Here is a 22,262-nt window from a genome sequence, read left to right as displayed (position 1 = left end):
AAAAAGAAAGAAAGGAAGGAAGGAAGAAAGAAAGAAAGAAAAAGAAAGAAAGGGAGGAAGGAAGGAAGAAAGAGAGAAAGAAAGAGAAAGAGAGAAAGAAAGAGAAAGAAAAAGAAAGAGCTCTGAATTGTGGCATTTACTAATTTCCATAATATAAATACCCCTTATTATGGTCAATTTCAAGCTACCAACACAATATCACGGAACACAGCCCTGGGAAGAGATGCACACACTCAGCTCTCACCAAATGAGACACACTTGCAATATCCCAAAGTAACAACTGCCTAACCTCAGTGAAGAGCTGTGTGACCTCAGGTGAATTACTTAACCTGTCTGAATCTCAAGCTTCTTATTTGTAAAATAATAGAACCCATCTTATGACAATGATGCGAACACTAGGTGATCAACAATAATGTACTGAGTACCTGCTATGTGTAGGGCTCTGTACTAGGCATGGGGAGGGTGACTGGGGACAAGATGGACAAGAGCTCCTGCCCTCCCAGACCTCACTTGATGCAGTAAAACCCTTGGCCTAGTGGCTGGAATATAGCATCCCATAACCATTAGCTATTATTATCAACGGTATTATTGTTGTTAGGCCTTCCTTTCCGTGGGCCTCAGTTTCCTCACCTCCACACTTAGAATGTAGCCTAAACAAAGCTTTCTATGATGTCACCTCACTTGAGCCTTATTGCCATTTTACAGAGGGCGAAACTGAGGCACTCAGGACTGAAGCCAGGTTGAGGATTCGATCCAAGGTCTTCTAACTCCCAGTCTCCAGATCTGTCCCACCCCCCGGACTAAGGAAACATAAAAAGACCTGGAATTCAGCTGGTGACTCAGCTGGATGCTTAAAAAATACTCTTTCTTCCCTACTTCATGGGGGTAAGTTGAAATGTCCTTGGTGTGCACCAGTTTCCAAAATACCTTCTCAGCATGACAGCCACAATGCCAGGACCATTCCCAGTCTCTCTGGAAACCCTGGCACTTCTGGTGGACTCTGCAGGCTGATGGGAGCTGATGAAACCCCCTTGCAAGAAACAACCCAAATCACATGTTTCAAATGCAAACCGCTGGACTTTGGGTCTTTGCCTAAAGGCCTCACATGGGCATCTTCTCCCTCTTTCTGAAGAACCGGGACCACCCCTGGGAATAAACCCAAATAATCCTCCAAAGACCATGGGGTCTGCCCCCTATTGGTAAGTAAGCCAGACTTAATGCCCCTTCAAATGGATAGGAAGAAATACTGTTTCTTGACAAAACAAAACCAACAGCCAAAAAATAAAACCCACCAACTCCAAAGGAGCTGCCTGGAAATGTCTCTTTGGAAGTCCCTGTATGTATCTAACCTCAGTCCTTCATGCTTCAGTTTCAGTCATTTCTTCTCCTTCTGTTCTAGAAGGCAGAAACAATGTCTCTTTTCACTGCAGCCTATCTCAGCTTCTCTTCTCAGCTCCAAAATAGCCCAGGTTTGTTATCACCAATTTTCCTTTCCAACTTTCTTACTTAGAAGCTGAAGCTTTCCAAACGTAGGTAACGGTCCACTCCAACCTGTCATTTCTTTCAACAAAAGCCAGGGAAAGGAACAGGGAGTCTTGTCCAAGGTCGCGCAGCAAGAAGGCTCTGGCTCTGCCTGTGCCAGACCCACCACACAGGGGAGACGCCAGCTCCGCGCCCGCGCCGCTGCGCGCCCTTGGGCAAGTCTCAGCCCCTCTTTGCGCCTCAGTCTACCCATCTTAGTACCAAGAGAGGCTGGTCTTATTCCTGCAGTCCGTTCCAGTTCCTACCACTGTCTGATCTGCCCACCCTCATGCTGGCCCTTGCTCTACCTCCCTATCCCTGCCAAAAAGAGGAAAAGAAACTTGCGTTAGGAGTCTGGGGAGGGCGCGTGGCTCCGAGTTGCCGGGCTGCGCAGGTTGTTGCCGGGTGAGCGAATACCACACAAATCCCAGGACAGAGAAGTCCCACCTACCCGGTAACCACAGCTACCAGGGCCACACCTCCAACCCAAACACAGCCCGAGGCCCCGCCAAGGACCACCCCCGGATTCCCTGGGGACCCCTCTCCTCCCAGTGACCAGCCCCAGTTGGAGAGAGAGTAAAAAAGCCAACGCCCCCATTGCGCGGAGGTGGAAGCTGAGGCCAGAGGGTGGAGACTGCGCAACCCCAAGGCCGGCGTGGTTTGGACTCGGACCCTGATGGCCCGTCCAGGGCTCCCTCCCATTCCCGGAGCGGCGATCCTTCTCCTTCCAGTGCGGAGAGGTTTCCACGTGCGAGAGGCCGAAAGCTGCGCGGTCCCTGTGGATCGGAGCCCACCCATGCTGTCCATTGTCCCTCCCCATTCCCCCGACGGAGAAACTGAGACCCAGCGAGGGGCCAGGACCTGCCCCAGACCCACCGCGAGCCCCTCCCCGCGTCTCACCTGCTGGACTCTGCGGGCGCGCGGGTGGTTTCCTGGACTTGAGCGGCAAACAAAGGCCTCCAATCCGGGCGCGGGGCGGGGCGGCGATATTTTGCATAATCCCAGAGGCCGGCCTGTGACGGACCGGGCGCGGCCCTGGGAGGCGGGGCCTCTGGAAGCTCCCCCAATCGCAGAGAGGCGGCAGCCTACGTCCCGCCCCCAGGGGTTCGGACGTAGCTCCAGGCTCCAGGACTGAAAAATCTCAAATCTGAGAGATTGCGTGTCCTTCTTGGAACCCGCCCAGCGGCAGATGGGAGACTGAGGCCTGGAGTTAAGACGTTTGGGCACGGTCTCACAGAGCCACAATGAGGAAGAACCATAAACTTTGATAGCCGAAACGACTGCTTCATAGCAGTAGTAGTAATAAACTTTTCTTGAGCACTGTGTCAGGCACTGTTGTAAACTCTTTACTATGCTCGGTCCTTTCTGAAAGGTAAGTAGGTATTATCACTAGCCCCCAACCGTATTCTACTCAAAACCGTCATTAGACAAGAGGGCAAACGCAGGCCTGGAGAGAGATGAGAACTTGCCCAAGGTCCTGCAGTGAGAACAGGACAGAAATAATCCATTGTTCACTGAAAGCGCGCCGTGGAGGGTGACAGTGTAAGGTGTCAAACTGGCCTAGGCTCTCGCCCCAGTTCTGCCGCTGGCTGCCACTGAACTTCAGGTAAATGTGATTCTTAACTTTCACCTCACAGGATTGCTGAGGGGAGTAAATAAGCATAGCACCAGGCCTATAAGAAATAAATCAGTGACACCAATTTAAAGGACTCTTGGACCAATCCTCTTTCACAGAGGGGCAGGGGTGTAATAGGCCCAGACACAGGAAGAGACTTGCCCAAGGTCTGGCATCCAGCCGTGTTGCAGCCCAGTTCTCTTTCCTCTTGGTGGAAAGCTCTTCCCAGTTCCCCAGGTGGCTGGTGCCTGCCTACATATCTAATGGTAATCATAGTAGCTGCTTCTATTCACTAAAGGCTTACTCTGTGCTGGGGCAAACATTTTAGCTACTCTTTATAATAACTCACAAGTTAGTATTATACTCCCAATTTGAAGATAAAAATTATGATATCAATTATATGTGGGATCTTAAAAAATGATACAAATGAATTTATTTAAAAAATAGAAATAGGCTCACAGACATTGAAAACAAACAGGTTACCAAAGGGGAAAGGAGGGGAGAGATAAATTAGGAGTTTTGGATTCATAGATACACACTACTATATATAAAATAAACAACAAGACCTTCTGTAGAGCACAGGGAACTATATTCAATATCTTGTAATAACCTATAATAGAAAAGAATCTGCAAAAGAATATATATGTGTATATATTTAAATAACTGAAGCACTTTGCTGTACACCTGAAACTAACACAACATTGTAAATCAACTATACTTCAATTTTTTTAAAAAAAGAGTATAAATAAATAAATAAGGTGATAAAAAATAAAAAGATGAGAAAACTGAGGCTCAGAGATGTTAAGTGACTTGCCCAAGATCACACAGCCAGGAAGTGGTGGAGGTAGAATTTAAGTCCAAATGTCAGACTCCGAGATGTGGACTCTCTGAGGTGTGCCTTGTTCTCGGTCCTTGTGACCCTCACAGTGGTCTACTCCACCCCTCACCCTGCTTTCTCCCAAGTAGGGAGGGCTCCAGGTGATTTGAAGGCCAACTTGGCACTTGCTTGGGCAGGTCCCGGCTCAAACCAAAAACTTGCCGTCTTCCTGCCTTCTGCTTCATCTAGCAGCAGACCCTGAAACTGTCTAGCTGTACCTTCCCCCTGGCCCCCAGCTCTGGTGTTATGAGTAAAGATGTTAGGGCCACAGGTATATGTGGCCAGATGGACCTCTGGCCCTTCCCTCTCCCAATATCCAAACCGCCTTAGCCCATTGTTTGGGGTCCCTTCAAAGGCAACAGACACATGCTTATCTTGCCACTTCACATTGTGAACTTCAGGCAGCCGTGGGTCCAAATTTGTCCTCTACCAATCACGAGCAATGCAACTCTGGGCAAGTAACTTGGCATTTCTAAGCCCACTTGCAAAGGAATTTTTTAAGCTTAAAATTCCACTGGGAGGGGAACCCTCACACGCAGTGGCCTACAGCCCTGGAGTCAGACCCAGGGATTTCAGAACCAACAGTTCCAGAAACTCATTCTTGTCCTTTTTTCAGAGGACAAACTTGGGACCGTGTGCAGCAGCTGCGGGGAGCTCCCTCACCCCTGCAGCTGGACTGAGTGGGGAGATGGCTTGTTCAAGACACGGGAAGTCACCACCTGTTCTAGAGTTCATAGAGCAGGCCAGTAAGTGGCCTGAAATTCAAATGGCAAGTCAGTAATAGACGAAAACCTCTCGATTCAGAACAGATGAGCAAGGACTTGGACCTGGAAAAGATGTGGTGTTTATAGGGTCAGAGGGCTCCTTCGTTTACCATCATTCTGACTGCAATGGTCTCCCTCGGGCTGACTCCGAGCCTGGTACTCTGAGCCCACACACAGCATCCCAGCCTGCATCAGAAGCAAGTAGCAGTATCCCCATTGTATTTATTTCCTGTGGCTGCTGTAACAAATTACCATCAGTTCATGGTTTAAAACAACACTCATTTGGTCTTTTTTTTTTTTTTAATTTATTTACTTATTTATTTGTTGGCTGTGTTGGGTCTCTGTTGCTGCACGACATGTGGGATCTTCCTGGAGCAGGGATCGAACCCGTGTCCCCTGCATTGGCAGGCGAATTCTTAACCACTGTGCCACCTAGGAAGCCCCCTAATTTGTTCTTTGTTTATTTCACTAATTTGTTCTTACAAAGAGTTCAGAAGTCCCAAATCAGTTTCACTTCTCTAAACTCCAGGTGTTGGCAGGGCAGGTTCCGCCTGCAGGCTCTCAGGCAGAATCCATTTCCTTGCCTTTTTCAGCTTCTGAATGGCCACCTGTAGGCCAGGGCTCATGGTCCCTGCCTCTGTTTTCGAACTGCATCACTCCAACCTCTGCTTCCATCATCGCAACACCTTTTCCTCTGCTGAGTCAAACCTCCCTCTGCCTCCCTCTTATGAGGAGCCTTGTGATTACATCGGGCCCACCCAGATAATTCAGGATAACCTCCCATCTAAATGCCTTAATCACATGTCCCTTTGCCATATAAGGGAACACAGTAACAGGGATCTGGGTATCTTTGGGAGCCAGTCCTCACCCTACCACACCCATTTTCTAGATTGGGAACGTGGGTTCAGAAAGGTGAAATCACCTGCCCATGACCACACGGGATTTGGAGTCTGATGCCAGGAGATCTGAGGTCTGACAAAGCCCTCGTGCAGCCAGGTGACATTCCCTGCAGAGGTACTAGGATTGGAGAGGGGCATACAGAGACCCATGGGAGGGTCTGGGGCTTTGGGGGATACGGGCTGCTTCAGAGGTCAAGTGGAATCCAGGGCTCTGGCCTCAGGTGGTCTCCTTAAGCTGGGGAGGGGACAGGAGCAAGATCTGGTGCAAGTCTGTGGAATCAGCTGCCCCCAATCCACTTCTAGCAGAGCCTGGACACAGGGCTGGACAAAGCAGGACTTCTCAAACTCTTCTTGCCCCAGAGAAAGCCTGGGGATGAAGGAAATGGGCACTGGGGCTGGCAGGGGGGCTGTGTAGCAGACCATTTTTTGCCCCCCTCCCCTCCCTGCTCCCTCCATGGGTTTTGGCTTCTAATACCCACTGTTCTTGGCTCCTGGACCAGCTTGGTCTGCACAGATAAAGGGTGGGAAGTCATTAGGAATTCACTGCCTCTCCCCTCTCCCCCAGACCTTGCCCAAACACTGACAACTTGAAAGCCCGGTCCCCTGGTCCTGAGCGGGGACAACTCTAGGCAGAGCTTAAACTCCAGTGTCCCCCGTGGGATCAGGCTGCTACTGTCCTCCCAGGCCGTTGCCTGAAATCACATCCTGTGTGGCTTCCTCACCTTCACACATGATTCTGGCCTCTCCCCTACACTTCCTTAATGAATCACCTGCACACCTCCTCATCTCAGAGTCAGTTTCTGGGACCCGCCCTAAGATAGGCCACCTCTCTGTGTGGTAAAACATTCATGCACATTGTGCATTCTGCCTCATGACGTCTGTGCATTTCAAAAGTTATTATGTAAGTTTCAGGGGTACAGCATTATAGTTTAACAACTATATATACCTGTGCATTTTGACCTAAAAATATTATCTGTAAATAACCTTCAAGGAAGGTGTTCCAAGATGTGGGTGTGGCTCAAGTGCCCCTGCACACCTGCTGTGTGACCCAGATTGAGCTGTGGGGGGCCAGGGAAGATGTAATGTTCTGGGTGCTTCTATCTGTCCTACCCACCCCTCTTTCCACGTCAAGCAATCAAGACCCCAGCCACACAAGCAGATACATAGCACACTGGATCCTAACGTTGTTCAGATCTCTTTATTGAAAAATTAAAGTCAGAAGCTCTGTATATAAATACACTGACATCGCTGGTCCCCTGCAAGGCCTCTGGGATAGGCTGGGGTGTGGTGGGAAGCTGGGGCCTTGGGGTCCCCAGGGGTGTGGGATGGAAATAAATAATAAATACCATGGGGGATGAGGAGCTAGGAGGAGCAGGGGTGTGAACGGGGGGCGCTCAATGCTTATTTGTGGCACTGAAGGTCCTGCAAGATGCCCCCCGACTGAGGGCCACGTCCACGGATTCTCATGTGACTGCACTCCAGACAGAAGCTTGGGCATCTGGGGATGGTCCAGGTCCTAGCTGACCGGGGAGCAGCACAGCCCCCCACCCAACCCAGAGTTACAGGCTCTGGGAGGCCTCAGGTGAAGACAGAGGCGCTCCACCCTTCCCTTTCCTTTCTCCCCTTCCTGAGGTTTCATGCTTATACTGAGCACCTACTGTGTACTGGGCATTGCACCAGACCCTGATCTGACCTTCTGTTTGCCTTGCCCAGCTCTTTTCTCCCAGTTCTGGTCCAGTGGGCCAGGAAGGAGTGGGGGGATGTCTTCCTGCTACCCTGGCCACGCAGCCCTGGCCCCTCCAGGAGCTCGTTAGTGCCAGGAGGGAGGAGGGACCAGGGCCAGGATCTGGGCAGCAGCGGGAGGCCCTCGGGCCTCGGCCCCTAGAGCATCACATTGAACTCGGTGACCAGAAAGTCGATGTAGTCATGCTCCTTGGTCTTAAAGGCCTCTGCAATGATGCGCGCGGCCTCCCGATGCTCCTTGCCCCGAAGCGTCACCCCGTTCACTTCCAGGATCACGTGGCCCACCTTGAGCTGCCCACAGTTGTGGGCTGAGCCGCCTCGCTGCAGGAGTGAGATACAGGGCACAGGCACTTGGGGCGCCTGAAGGCTAGGCCAGCCTGGCCCTGACCACCCACTGGGTCAGGCCCGCCACTGCCAACCAGGCAGCCACAACCTGGGTCTGCCTTTGGGTGCTGGGTCACCTCTAGGCGTGGGCAAACCCCTGGGGATGCTGGGAGAGGGACCTGCAGGGGTAGGGAGAGATGGTCAAGCAGGTCCCTGGGGACGTACCTGAATCGTGACGATCCTAGGCAGGGGCTGCCGGGTGTTGGCGCCACCTTCGATGGCGATGCCCAGGGTGGCTGCACTTTTCTTTACGCGGACCAGGGTGGACGTGGGCTCCAGGAGTCCGGGCTGCAGGTGTGAGGAAGAAAACCTGTTACAAGTCTTCTCAGTGGATGGACCTGGCTTGGGGGCTGGACCGGCCACGACAGGCCTCTGGGTCCGCAGGACGCAGCCTCCAGCCCCGTGTCGGGAGCCTGCAGTGCACTAGCACGCCGCACAGCCCTCGGTATTCTCAGCTCTCTACTCTGAGGCTCAGAGGTTAAGCGGCTGGCCCAAGGCTGCCTGGTGGTGACACCAGGACTTGCATCCGGGTCTGACTGCCTCGCCACCACATCACGTCAGAACTGAGCTTAAAGATCCTTGAGACCAACCTTCAGCACTTGGCTTGTCTGTGTCAGTGGGAGGGCCTTCAGACTGAACACAGTGCTCTTTCTGGACACCCACATCCCTCCAGTGATGGGGGCTCACTACCTCCTCTGTGGTCACTTGTCAAGCTGAACCCTGGTCGGAACTTCCTGTTCTTCCCCTGGGGCCGGCCTCCCCTTGACCCTCTGCACGCCCCCTCCTCCTTGCTCACCGGTTTGGTGGCCCCATCGGTGGTCCTCTCGTTCCGAGGCATCTCCTTGCTACTCCTGCTCTTGGCGGACGCCATCTGTCTGCCTCGGCCTGGGGCGCTGGCCTCTGCCTCGCCAGCGTCCACACCACTGTCCTCACTCAGGGTCTGCCCACTGTCCGAGAGCTGGGAGAGTGTGGAGGCTGCTGGGAGTGGGGAACAGGAGGAGAGGGATGCTTTACAGCTGGGGTCGGTGAGGGCTTCCTGGAGGAGCTGAGCTGCAGGCTGGAAGGCCGGGGGGATTTCTTGCCACCCTCCCACCTAGTGAGACCTGCCCTTCCGACTGGGCCTGGCCCCAAGGCTGCCACTTCCAGGACATCTGCCTTCACGGTCCCTGGTATAATGGTTAAAAAAGAGGTCAGGAGGCAAACTCAGCCCACAGATATGGGTTTGGTTTTGTTCTGTTTTGTTTTTAGCTCTCAGTGTGGTCAACTTTTTTTTTTTCAATTGGAATATAATTGCTTTACATTGTGGTCAACTTTTAATGATGGACCAACACATTCAAATTAGGAGATTTCACATAAAAATTAAATTCCAAGCTTCTTGAGGAAACAAAGGAGGTCGACCATGACTCGTCTGTGCCTCTGTTGACCCCACCTGACCTAAGCTGAGTGCTGGGCACACGTCCTCTGGTTCAACAGTCAAACCCAAGCTGCTTCACTATGTACGTAATGCCCCTGAGTTTGAGACACTCTGGATTCTGGCAGGTGGGGTTTGAATCGCCTCTGACCAGCTGTGCAATCCTGGAGGAGTCACACAGGTTTAGTGAGCCTCCATGTTCTTGTTCTGACCCAGGAGCAATGATGCCTATGCCATGCAGTTACCATAAAGACTAACAGACATGATGTATGCGGTGAAGCAGCCAAAAGGACAGGCTTATGCTAGACTTCCTGGCTCCACAATTACTTTCTGTGTCTCAGTCTCTTCATCTGTAAAATGGGCATAATAATAGTACCAGCCTCATGGAGCTATTGGGAGGATTAGGTGAGTTACCAAGATAGGCAAGGTCCCTAGAACAGTGTTCCTGGCACACAGACAGTGCTGCACACCTGTTAGCTTTATTATTACGTGTGTCCAGCTCAGTGCCAGGTCTAGAGTGATCCATCTACGATAGCTCGGGTTTCTCTCACCACATCCTGCCTGCTCTTCCCTTAGGTGCCTTCCCTCAGTGAGCTACTGAATGCAGGGACCCCGCATTCTGCATCCTAGACTGCCCACTGCTTGCATACAGCAGGTGCTCAGTAAATGTCCTCTGACCTGGCTGGCCACCTTCCCTGGCCACAGTGGCCCCACGTATCACCTTGGCCACGAGATGGCAGCAGAATACAACAAAACATATCCAACTCACTAACAGGAGGGAGGGGATCCAGGGCCTGCAGAGGGCTCAGGCTTATGGAGTGGAAAGCTGGTTCTACCCTTCCCGCCATCTGCCTAGCTGGATGTCCTCTGAAAACTCAGGGGCCACAGCCTCGGCTAGCCTCCCTGGTGTCTGGAAGGTCGAGCCCACATTCTGACCCTGCAGCCCCAAGTCAGGAGACCTCCAGGGGGTCCAGAGACTGCAATTTCAATACCCACCTGTCCCCCAGCACCTGTCCATGCCTGGCCCTGCGGGACAGAGATCACAGAAGCCACTTCTGCCCTGATCAGCCTCAGTCTTCTTGGGGAGGCTGGTAGGTGAGTGCAGGATGACCAGGTCTGCGGGCCCTGGAGGAGGAGCCCGACCCTCACAGCCACCTGGCAGGACTGTCACCGTTACCTCCAGTCCCAGATGGGAAAGCATGGCAGCCTGTCCACAGTCACACAGCCCGTTATGGCAGAGCTGGGACTCACATTCCATCTCTGCCCTCAAAGGCCGTCAACGCAGGCTCAGGGCCCTGTTCCCTGGCCCCTCTGACCCTGAGGAGGGAGGCCTGGGCTCAAAGTCCCCTCACTGGGTGAGCACCTGGTCCCACCTTGGCTGTGCTGATGGGCAGCTCCGGGGGGACAGGGCACCCCTAAGATGACACAGCGGCACCCCAGCCCAGCCTGCCAGGCCCTGTGGTACTCACTGCGCGTCTGGGGCAGTGCCCTCACTTCGTTCACGTCCGGCTCACTGTCCGGGCGGTGCACTTCCACCATGACAAAGTGTTGGTTTGCGCCTGTCTGGTCTGGGCGGCCGGAAGGGGAGGGTGGCTGAAGACCTCCCCCGGCCAGTGTGGCCTCTGCAGGGGGGCTTTTCAGGTGCGGGGGTGACTGGACGCGTGGGAAGGGGCCGATGGGGTGCTGGTTGACCAGCGCCAGATGGGCGTCCAGTGGCCCCTTGGAGCCGGGCTTGGCTGGAGAGACAGAGGCATAGATGGGGGAAGAGGGAGAGTCCTGTGCTGAGGAGGCGTCCGGGGCAGGGACGGTGCCCGCCGGCGGGCTGCTCTTCCGCGGAGCCGAGAAGACGATGCCCGAGTGGGAAGACGCAGAGGAAGGAGGCTGGAGGTCCTTTCTGCCTGGCTTCTTCGGCTGGATGAGCGGGTGGTCGTGGCCTTGGGTCAGAGGTGGTGGGGGAGGCGGTGGTTTGTAGCTAGGCAGCCCCTTGAAGGTGGACTTGACATCGTCCTGCCAAAAGACCCAACAGGAGTAGAAGGCGTCGGAGCCCATGGCGCCTGTTAGAGAGGAGACCGAGTGCCCCAGTGCAACAGGCCCCGGCTGGAATTCTGTCCCTGTGCTATCAGCTCTTGGCCACACTGCTCTGAATAATGCAACACCCGAGTGGAAAACTTCTCCCCGCACCTCAGCAGCTGACGAGCATCAGGATCCTGGCGGGAGTCTCTGGGGATGGCATCATTACCTTTGGGAACTGAAGTTCTTGGCATTAGCCAGGGCTTGTCACAGGGAGTGCGGCTGAATTAGCGGCAGGATGCAGAGATGGAAAACAGAAAAGGCCTTTCTTTGGCTTTTCTTTTTAGGGGATTATCATAGCTTCTGGAGACAGGAGGTGTGACAGGACTGATGGGAGACAATGAGTAGAAGGTGGACAGACGTGGGCTGGGGTGCTGTGTGGCCCTGGGCAAGGCATAGCACCTCTCTGAGTGCGCTGCTGAGCAATGCGGAAAACTGCGCCTACCCACCAGGGTCGCAGGGAGGAGAGGAGCAGTGTGTGTAACACATTAGCAAGGGGCCTGCGACCCAGCAGGGAGCTGGTGAGTGGCCGAGCCTATGGCCTCTACGCCCCCTCCCTATGCTGTCATCCAACGCTGCCACAGCTCTGATGGTCGTGCGGACGCGGTTCCAAATGCTTTACTTAGATTAACTAACTTACCCCTTGCCGCAAACATATGGGGTAGTACGCTATTATTACCCCCATTTTACAGATGGGAAAACCAAGGCACAGAGAAGTTAAGAAACTTGCCCCAAGTCACACAGTCAGTGGCAGAGGGTAGGATTTGAACCCAGGCAGTCTGGCTCCAGAGCCCAAGCCACTCACGAGCTATGTGGGTCAGGTCACAAAGCGACACGCCCAGATGCTGGGAGCACATGGGCATAAGGTGACGTTTAACTCCCTTTCCCAGCGTAGTCACAGGGCCTCTTCGAGGAGTTCTCACCACACACTTCATGTTTCAGTACTTGCTATGATAACGTTCAGATAACATATCAAAAGTAACATCAACTCAGCAAACAGTCAAACAGCCTGACAGCCCTGCCTAAAATCCCCAGAACTAGCTGAGGGCTCACAGCTGAGGGCCTCTGGCCTCTCCCTCTGTCCTCTCACCAGGAAGACGGACCTCAGGGCCTCAGGCAGACCCCGGAGGGCAAAACACAATGAAAGGGCCAGAGAGGGTCTCACCAGGGAAACGTCTGAGAGGGTGTTCATATTGCCCTGGACGGCCTCCCCAGTCTCCTCCAGGTCCAGGGTGTTCTAGAATAGAGAAGAATGCCATGTGAGCAAATACAAACTGATAGGGAAAAACCATTTTGCTCTCTAGGTCACCAAATCTACATGCCCTAAGACACCTTCGTGTGGTTTAAGTTTCTCCTGACATGCCCCACTCTGTGGGAATTTACTTTACACGTTAAAATTAATGCCGATTTTCATTTTGAAATCAATTCCAAGGACTCCAATTTCTTGGAGGCTTTCCAGGCCTCTCCTGAACGACATGGGGATGCTGTGGGGTGGCTCTGGCCTTGATTGGGAATTCCCGAAGCTCAGCCCACACTTAACACACTCCCCACCTCCAAAACCCAAGTGTTCTCTCTCCACTGCTCCTGACAGAATCCCAGGGAGGTGTGAAAATGGCAAGATGCAAATGAGAGGTGGATGGGGAAAGTCTCTCCTCTGTCTCTCTTAATTTTAATGGTTTTAATGGTGTGCTGGGGGGTGGGGGTGGGGGCGGGGGAGCAGGGAGAGGGTTACTGTTTCAATGGAGCTTATTTTGCAAAAATGCTCATTTCTTCTTTCCTTTCCTAACTCACTGTAAGCCTAATGCTCCCTCAAGTGACACTGAGCTACCCTCAGGCGTGTCCAGCCAGCCCTGGGAGGCTGAGCAGCACTCCTCTATAAACAGGGTTCCTGAGGGCTCAGCAGAGCCACTTCTCTCCACCTCACAGGGCCCAGGATGACAACTAGCCTCTGCGACCATCACCCGGCTCAAGTCTCACGTTCAGCAGTCAATACCGAGCAGTCTCAGTGCTCCAGACCGAGAGCCTGGGGACACAGAGGGGGTGAGAAACCTCCCCTGCCTTCAGTAGCTTAGAGACAGTGGGATCGACACAAATAAGCAAAGAGGAGACAGCACAGTGTGAGGACACACAGGAAAATAATGCAGCTGGGAGGGGTCATCCAGGAAGGCTTCCTGGAGGAGGGAGCATGGCTTAAAGCTGGGCAAAGGAAGGAATGATGGGTGTTTCAGAGGGAGGGGTGTGCATAAAGCAGGAATGATAGAGGATGCCTGAGAATCTTCGGTGGTTCCACATGAGTCAAGAGCTGCTTGAGGGCAGTGGGTCGCCATGGAGATGTGGTCAGGGTTGCCTTCTAAGAAGATCCCCTTTGCTCACTTCCTCTCCAGACATGCTAGAGCAAGGCAGACATGTCAGGGCCTTTACATTTTACACTGGCTGTGCCCTCTGTCTGGAACATTCTTCCCTGGGACTATCCACAAGGTGTGCTCTGTTTGCTCACCTCCTTTAAGACCTCACTCAAATATCACCTCCTCAAAAAGGTCTACTCTAACAACCCCTCCTAAAACCCTGCCCTGTTTTATTTTTCTCCTTTGTACTGATCACTATTCTTCACCCAGCCGCCAGGATGTAATCTTGAAACTAAGTCAGATAATGTCTCTCCCCGGCTCATAACCCTCCAGCGTCTTTCCATTTTACAAGGAGGAAATTCCAAACTCTGCATTCTTTGTGTTTAGTGACTGGGCCCTTTCCTGCTACTCTTCCAACAGCATGGGACGGTTCCTGCCTCAGGGCCTTTGTACTCACTGCTCTGCCTGCAGTACACTCCTGGCTCACTCTGTCACTTCATTTAGTTCAAACCTCAGTGAGGCCTTCCCTGACCAGCCCTGTTTCAAACAGCACGCCTCTCCACCCCCCACACCACCTCTGCCTAACCCCTGACCCACTTCATTTTTCTGTATAAGATTTATCACCACGATGTGATACTATTGATTTGCTTATTGGGTGTTTTCCCATGAGGATAACTCCTCAGAGGTAGGACGTGTGACTACCTGGTGCCTACTCTATCCTCAGTGTTCAGGACAGTGGCTGCTTGATAAATATTTACTAAGCATATTAATTAATCTATGAATGAATCAATAGGGTAATGAATTAATCAATAACTGGCTGTCATGGCGGGGAGGCCCAAGCAGGCAGGGAAGTGAGCAAGGCAGCTACGGTAGGTCGTGGGAGGAGTAATGGTGGCTTGAATGAGGGTGAGGGCAGCGGGGGCATGGGAGGACCCCCCTGACTCCCACTGACCCCCATCTCGAATGAGCCTCCTGAAGCCTTGAACATTCTCGGTGGGCACAGGGCACATGATCAGCCACAGGAACCCACCAACCAACAAGATGCTCTGCCCTCCCAGCCCTGAGCCTTCCTCACCCAGGGCTCCTCATCTGGTCCTATGATGTCTCTGGGGCAATGTCAGGCCAGGACAAGTGTTTTGTTTTACCAGTAAAGCTGAGGCTTACGTACAAACCTCAGCTCCCTGACCTCTCCTGCTCTCTCCAACCTGGTCTCCTGCACACCGCTTCATAGGAAGATGCTCCTGACAGCCTCGGTGATGCAAGGATGGGGGGATCCTTGGGGAGGGGACGGCTGCTCTCTCACACACTGATCAGTGGCACCAGTTCTGGCTTCTCTGAGATCACACCCAGCTCCGCCACTCACACTGAACTGCTCTGTGCCTGTTTCCTCATCTGTAAAATGGGAAAAGAGCAGCCCATCTCTCATGGAGCTGGTGTATTAGCACCTGAGAAATGCTCAGAGCAGAGCCCGGCCAATATATGAGAGGAGGTGACTGTCACATCAGAAGCCCGGAATCTTGCAAATCTGCTCCAGGAACCAAATGGCTGTACAATGCACCTTGGCTCCCAGCAGCACTACAGTGGAAAGACACAGTAGTCCTCTCATACACCCCCTCCTCCAAAACCGTCATGAGTCCAGTGCTCCTGGGAAACAGTCCAGCTGGGCAACACAGACCATCCAGGATGAAGGTAAATGGCCAGGCAGTTACAGGCAACAATGTCCCAAGACTCAGCAGTCACTGCTTTGGCCTCGGCAGGAGGCCCCGAGGGGGTCAGAGACCTGGGAGGTGTCTACAGCAAAGACAAGAGAGGCTTCCATCACCTCAAATGTAGGTAGCCACTGCCACCTGCCCCCAAAACTCACCCTGCAGGCACCCTGGGGGCTTAGATGACAGTCCACAGTTGAACCAAAGACATGGGATTCTGTCCTGTTCTGGCACAGCAGGAGCTCTGAACATTCATTTAGTCAATCAACAAGCACTTTATCAGGCAGCCTTGACTTATGAGGAAAGCTCATGGGGATAAAAGATGAGCAGGTTACCGTGTGCCCACCACCCAGCAGAGGGCCAGGCACACAGGAGCTGCCCACAAACCCTTGCTCGGGATCACTGATGGGGCCAGTGTTGTAACAGGGCCCATGGGAGGGGGCAAGGAAGGATCCGGAGCCTGACAACACAAGCATGTCTTTGCCGGGCACTACAGGGAGGGCTTGACTTCCTCTTAGAAAGGAGGACAGCAGAGAACTCCAAACTGCGGAGGGCCTACTGCACGCCAGACCCCTGGTGGCGTTTTACTTACATGATCTCATTTGATTCTCCCAACGACCCTGTAAGGCAGGCACTCTGATTGTCCCGGCTCACATCTTTTTATACTTCAGCTCTGAGAGGGCAGTGACTTGTCCAAGACCACAGGGCTATTCCACAGTAGATCAGGTTTCTAACCCACCTCAGGGTGACCCCAAAGCCCATGCAACTGTATCCTGACCCCAGAATTGGATAGAGTCTTGATACTGCAGGAACCAAAGGGCCCCAGGGGGACCCTCTCTGAAACAAGAGAGAACACAGCCATCACTGGCCCCTGGGCTCAGTCACTCCCTGCTATTAGTGGCAACCTGGAGCCAAGAAGGTAGGCAGGGATGGAAGGTGGGAGGGTGAGGGTGGAGTGGGGACAGACATCCAGGCCTGGGAGCAAGGCCTGAAGTGGAGCAAACGGCAGACGGGTTGGAGCCCAGCCCTGCCAGACTCCATCTGCCGAATCCAGACGCTCAGGAGCCCCGAGTCCCCGAGCCATGTTCCTTGTGCATCTGAAATAGCTGCAGACAGCAGGCTAAGAACCCCGGGGATGCGTCAGCAGAAACGCTCCTGGAACAGGCTTCGAGAGGAGGATCAAGGTCAGAGCTCATGCAGGAGCGGGCCCAGGAGTCCTGGCCTCCTCCCCACCTCTCCTCAGCCCCAACTGCTTGGGGCGTCCCTTCTCCCGCACCCAATGAGGCCAGAGACTAGCTAAGGGTTTACACCTGGCGGCTCAATTAATCCTGCCAGATGGGACCCTTCATCAATTCTACAGTGGAGGTGACTGAGGCTCAGAGAGGGAAGGCCACCTGCCCAAGACCACACAGCAAGGACAGAGCAGGAAGGTTGAACCCTATTTAAGGTCTGAGTCTGTTAACCAGATTATTTCCCGTAAGAGCCAGGATGCCCTCAGGACCCACTGCCGTTGCTCCCCCATCTCCTTCCTCTTCAAATCTGTGGCGGTTCAGAAAACCCCCTTCCTTTCAGAGAGAGAACTCCTTATCTCAGTTGGCCCTATCAGGGCTCAGACACCCCAGGGCCTGGTTTGAGGGAACTGAGGGGTGAAAATGAAATGAAGTCATGAGGGGCAGTCACCTGTGCTGGCCTCTGCCAGATGGATGCATGGTTCTGGAAATGGAGGCCTGTAGGGCCTTGCGTGGCCCGGGGGCCACCTCAGGGAAATGAGGCCCTCCCCTCCCCAGGCCTCCGCCCCTCCCGTCTCTCCCCTCCCCTCTCTCCAGCCCAGTTCCTGGCTCCTCTGCCACCACCCCTCATTACAGTGGGAGGGCTCTTACATAAAGGTGCTGTTTTCAGCTCTTTGTTCTTCTCGCTTCTTTACTCTGATGTCTGGACGGCAGGCTCCCCCCACCTCCTCCCCAAAATGCACCAGAGGCCTGAGGCGGGGAGCGCCCTCCCCGTTCTGTCTCTGGGAAAACTGAGGCACCCGTCACAAAGGCTTCCAGAGTGGGAACGAGAAACTAGAGAGGGAGGGGTAAGAATACCAGGGGAAAGACTGGGGAGAAAAGACCAAGAAGAAGAGGGTCAAGAGAGAAAGAGGAAGGGAACAGGAGAGAAAAGCCAGAGGTGGTGGCCCCGCCAGAGCTGGGGAAGAGGAGCTTGTCGCCCCAGGGGTGGTGGGAGGGCCGGAGTAGAGCCAGAAAGTCCTGGCGTTCCTGGGGGGCAGGGGGTGCCCAGAGTGAAGGGGACAGGTCTGGGGGTCCACCAGGATCAAGGGGCCAGACCCTGGGGTGGTGGCCGTGCTGGTGGAGAGGGTCGCGCTGTCCCAGGCTTTCTGGGCAGAGACTGGGGTGGAAGTCTGGAAGCGGGAGGGAAGGGCAGAGGAGAGGGCAGAGGAGGGGACAGGCAGGGAAGGGACTCCCGACGCTGGGCTGGAGCCTGCACTCACGGCAGAGGCTGAGGCTGTGGGAACCGGCGCTGGGCTTTTCAGCAGCTGGTGCACTCCTGCTACCCGTTTGGCCACCAAACCACAGAAGCAGAAAAGGCCCCGGGGACGCCAGCGCACAAAGCCCTCCCAGGAGGGTGTCACACTGCCCTATCCCAGCGCGGGCCGCGCTTCCCTCTGCCTCCTTGCATCTCCCTCCCAAAGGTCTTAGGAAAAGGACGTCCTTCAGTGGACAGAGAGGGTGACCCAGAATCTCCAGGTCTGGGCCAGAAGAGCCCTTAGGACAGGCATCGGAAAGCAGGGCTCCAGGAAGGATTCAGAGGCTGGTGAACCTGCCTGGGGGAAGACCTTGCATCTTTTATTTCATTAACCTCTAACCGAAATGCAGCATCTCCTTCTTTTACGAACGGAGGTACCACAGCCCAGCAGCATCAGCAGCGCCTGTGACGCTGTCACAGATCTTCTGTACATCACATTGCAGATGCTGCACAGTCCCATTTATGCGCATCACGGCCTGACAATTACAGCTGTTGCTGACCTGCCGTCAGACCTTGTTACTGGACGCGCTGATAAAGGAGCACACGTTTTACCATTTGTTTCCGTATCTCTAAAAGGCATTTCATGATCTGATTTGTTTCCTTTGCAATCCTATGTGTTTTATTTTTAAACATGTAAAACTGTTACCCTGAGAACAGGTCCCAGGGCTTTGCCAGCCTGCCAGAAGGGACCATGGCACAGAAAAGGTGAAGCCCCTCCCCCCAGCCCTACATCAATGTTTAGTCCAGCTCTCCCAGGTTATAGCTGGGAAAACCCGGGCTCCGAGGGGAGCAGGGGCTGGTCATGTTCCAACAGGCTCTGGCCTCCATGGACTTGGTTCTGTTTGATGGAAATGGCTCCCAGCACCTCCAGTCCCCACACAGGCAGGAGGATGCCCCTCAAAACACTGGCTGGGAGGAACGCCCCTTATTTCAGACACTGACGGAGGCAAAGCTGCAGTCAACCTGAAGGTCACTAATGCCTCTGGTGAAGCTATGGTTATGGGGGTGCAGGGGGCATTGCTGAGGCCTCTCAGAAGGGAATGGGATGATCTACTCAAGGGAAAAGACGAACCCCAGCTCACCATGCCCCCATCTGGGCGCTGGGCAGCTTCCTGGGGGCGGGCTACAGACAGCATACCTGTGTGAATGAAAAATATTGCCTGTCGCATCAGTAAACAAAGGATGTTGCAACCATCAAGCCATCACATTACAGTTGCCCCGAGGGTGAGCCCTGAGGGAACTCAGAATAGAAACATAAGGCGCTCATCAAATCATCAGACACTGCATCCACCCCCCAACCATACACCCTGAGGAAACTCAGGATGAGAAAACAAGGGAATGATTTCGGTGAGCCCAGCCTCCTGCATCTTCCCATGCAAAGAAACGTGCTAAATTCCTTAACTTGAGAGTTCTAGTTTTCTTTAATGAACAGTAACCTTTCAATGTTCAGACTACCTGCCCTTTGTTGCAAAACTCCTATATATGCTGGCTCCCTACCTCGCCTCCTCAGAGTGGTTCTCTCAGGGTTACTTGAGATGCTGCCTTCCAGGCTTGACGTCCTAAAAGTTCCTGCCGAATAAAACTCTCAACTCTTAGGTTGTGAATATTTTTTAAGTTGATACCGCATAAAGAAGGAGCAGAAGAACGCCTGAGTAGATGGAAGGGCTCTTTCCTGCTCCCCCGCTAGGGAAGGCTTTGCCCAGCACAGGACTCCTAAACCCACCCAGGTTGGACCAGAGGCAGATGCAGCAGGTAGGATATGTACCCCTCAGCATTGGCTCCCTGTTTCTGGAAAGAGCTGCCTTGACAGTCAGGGTCTCTGCAGCTGGAGGTGTCTGAGACAGGCCTGAGCTTCTCTGCCCTCTTTTGGCTCCGCATGAGGAAGAAGGCACGGAGGCCATGCGGGGGAGGCTGATCTGACAGCCACACCCCACACCTCCTTCTCACCTTACTGAAGGGGAAGGGGGGCATTGGCCTTTACAGGCAGGGGCCCCAACCCCAGCATCCTTTGGCAGGCCTGGGGAGCCCCTTTCCAGGTACATGAGAGGCCTGGAGTGCAAAACCTCTCAAATCCAGGAGGAAAAGGGAAGTGAGTAAGGCCAGGGCAAGTTCCACTACCGCCCTGACCTCAATGGCGTCTGTTCATGGGTACAAGTCTGGCTTTGGCCTCTCAACCCCTTTTCCTCTGCAATCCTCTGCAGTGCCTTTTGCCAGCCTTTAGAGTGTCATACAATCAGCTCCTACATGCTCCACACCTGTAAGTCCACCCCTGATCTTAGTCTCCACGACAATCCACAGATGGCTGGTCTTATTAGCCCAGGGTACAGATGCAGAAACTGAGGCTCCAAAAGCTTAAGTCGCCTGTCCAAGGTGATATGGCTACTAGTTGGGAGAACCAACCCTGGTGTGTGGGATTCCAGAGCTTGTGCACTTAAGCCCCTCTGCCACAGGTCTGCTCGCCCTAGATGAGGAATTCAAGAAATGTCGGGCAAGCCTTTCCTCTTTTGTGCAGCTCTCCTGGCGGACATCATTATGGGAGTGGAATGATATTGTGTGGAGGCAGCAGAAAACTCCCAGGGCTGACTCTCTATTAGACAAATGGAGCATAAACACAATTTGTTGAAGGGGGAAGGCTGCATCTGATTTCCTTTGATCGATTGTGTCTGGTTTGAGGGAAAACGGCTGCAGAATGAGCCACGTTTAACCTGGGATTGATAACCGTGCAGCATGATCCAGGGAATTTTGTCTAAATGGAAACTGGCTCCAATTGGGGCATCCGTCTGGGGCATCTGGGTCACGAGAGCCAGCTGCCTGCCACTGTGCCTGTCTGAATGCCAGAGCAGAGGACATTTTCCTATGATGTGGGAGGTAACTGTTCAGGAGGCTGGAACGTTAGAAGGTGATCCTGAGTGGCCAGGGAATGAGATTTCATTTCAGTTTCTGCTTCACATTTCCTTGAACTCCACTCTGCTCCAGGCCCCGGGCTGGCACTGGGGACATAGACAGGAGAAAGATGAGGTTCCTGCCTGACCCCACCAGCTCTCCCTGTGTACTAGGGAAGACACTCAGGAAGAGGTTAAAGCAACGTGGCAGGCATTTTAATGGAGATGTGAAAAGCACGTGTGCTCCATGAGGGATGGGATTTTGGCCATGAGCAAGAAATGTTTTTGGTTGTTGTCCACCCAGATGGTGGGGCATGCTTGTTACTCAGCATCCCTGCAGTAAAAGCTCACTAATACATGGTAGTATTGCAGACCAGTGCCTGGAAATTAGCAGCAAATGAATTAATATTATTTTGAGCTCTCTCTCAGGAGGAATGATGCAGCCCTTGTTCAAATACACAGATAAGTGGTGGGAACAGAGGACTGCCATTCCTTGCCAAGCCTCCTCTGGAATTTTTTCCAGAATCTCCTGATGAGAGGACTCTCAGAGTTGGAGGAGACTTGGGGGGTCTGCCTGCATCGTACAGATGGGGAGACTGAGGCTGACTATAAGCAAGGGGCTTTCCTGAGGGCACACTGCCTGGTGGGGATGGAGTGGAGGAAGGGTGTGGGCTCCTGACTCCCAGGATGGTCCTGGTGCCCTGCATTCCTACATAAAGGGGCTTCCAGGAGGAGGTTTCTGTCCTGCAGTGCCACATGCAGGCAGCATGGGGTGTCCAGTCTGAGACCTGCTATGGATGTGGAGGGAGGGTGTCCCCAGGAGACACCAAGGCAGGGCTGACAAGGCAGTGGGCTGGCGCCTGCAGAGCCTATCATCACGTCTCTTAGCAGCTCAAGCTGCATGACCTCCCCAGGCCCTTCCTGGGAACAAACTAGTTCTTGGCCATCCTCATCTATTCTCAACAACCAGCAGCATCCTGATGAACTAAGACCACATCAGCCCCTACTCTAACCTGCCAACAGCTCCCATCTCACTCAGACACAGAGTCAAAGTTCTCAGCACATAATATGCCACTGCCCTTCCCCTCACTGCTCCAGCCTCCTGGCTTCCCGGACTTTGACACTCTGGGCACCACCCTCAGGGCCTCTGTACTCGCTGTTTCCTTTGCCAGAAATGCTCTTCCCCAGCTGTGGGCAGGACCATCTTCCTCACCTCTTTCAGGTCTCATTCGGGTGTCACTTCCTGACCATGCCAACCCCTCCCCAAGTTCCTTTTCCTGTTTCATTTTCTTCTTTAGCACTTTTCACCACTTAACATACTGGGTACTTCAGTTATTTATCTCATTTAGCCTGTCACACCTGCTCTACCCTAAATTCCATAATGGAAAGGATTTCTTTGTTGTTCACCACTGTGTTCCCATCACCTAGAACTGGATACAGCACATGGCAATCACTCAGTTGATATATGGTAACAGAACAGAAGGAAGAGGAGGGAGAGAGGAGATAGATAGATGGTAGA

The 22,262-nt window shown here is 53.4% G+C and overlaps 2 protein-coding genes across 4 annotated transcripts in view; both read right to left on the bottom strand.

Moving 5' to 3' along the window:
* Nucleotides 1-2,454, bottom strand: part of AKNA (AT-hook transcription factor) — a 51,344-nt gene extending 48,890 nt beyond the window's left edge. The window contains exon 1 of one of the 3 annotated variants that reach the window (XM_057724233.1): nucleotides 2,422-2,454. The gene's annotated coding sequence lies outside the window, so the exon portion shown is untranslated. The remainder of the gene's footprint in view (nucleotides 1-2,421) is intronic. The other 2 variants (XM_057724232.1, XM_057724231.1) reach the window with 2 other exon arrangements.
* Nucleotides 2,455-6,878: 4,424 nt separating this feature from the next.
* Nucleotides 6,879-22,262, bottom strand: part of WHRN (whirlin) — a 92,293-nt gene continuing 76,909 nt past the window's right edge. The window contains exons 8-12 of the mRNA XM_057722391.1: nucleotides 12,450-12,521; nucleotides 10,684-11,221; nucleotides 8,600-8,781; nucleotides 7,969-8,091; nucleotides 6,879-7,740 (exon numbers count right to left, since the gene is read on the bottom strand). Coding sequence (XP_057578374.1) covers nucleotides 7,558-7,740; nucleotides 7,969-8,091; nucleotides 8,600-8,781; nucleotides 10,684-11,221; nucleotides 12,450-12,521 — 1,098 coding nt within the window. The 3' untranslated portion in view covers nucleotides 6,879-7,557. The remainder of the gene's footprint in view (nucleotides 7,741-7,968; nucleotides 8,092-8,599; nucleotides 8,782-10,683; nucleotides 11,222-12,449; nucleotides 12,522-22,262) is intronic.

This window comes from Hippopotamus amphibius, chromosome 2 (genome assembly GCF_030028045.1).
Source record: "Hippopotamus amphibius kiboko isolate mHipAmp2 chromosome 2, mHipAmp2.hap2, whole genome shotgun sequence".
Taxonomy (NCBI): domain Eukaryota; kingdom Metazoa; phylum Chordata; class Mammalia; order Artiodactyla; family Hippopotamidae; genus Hippopotamus; species Hippopotamus amphibius.
Note: the sequence above shows the minus strand (reverse complement) of the source record. Positions and strands in the feature narration are given on the sequence as shown.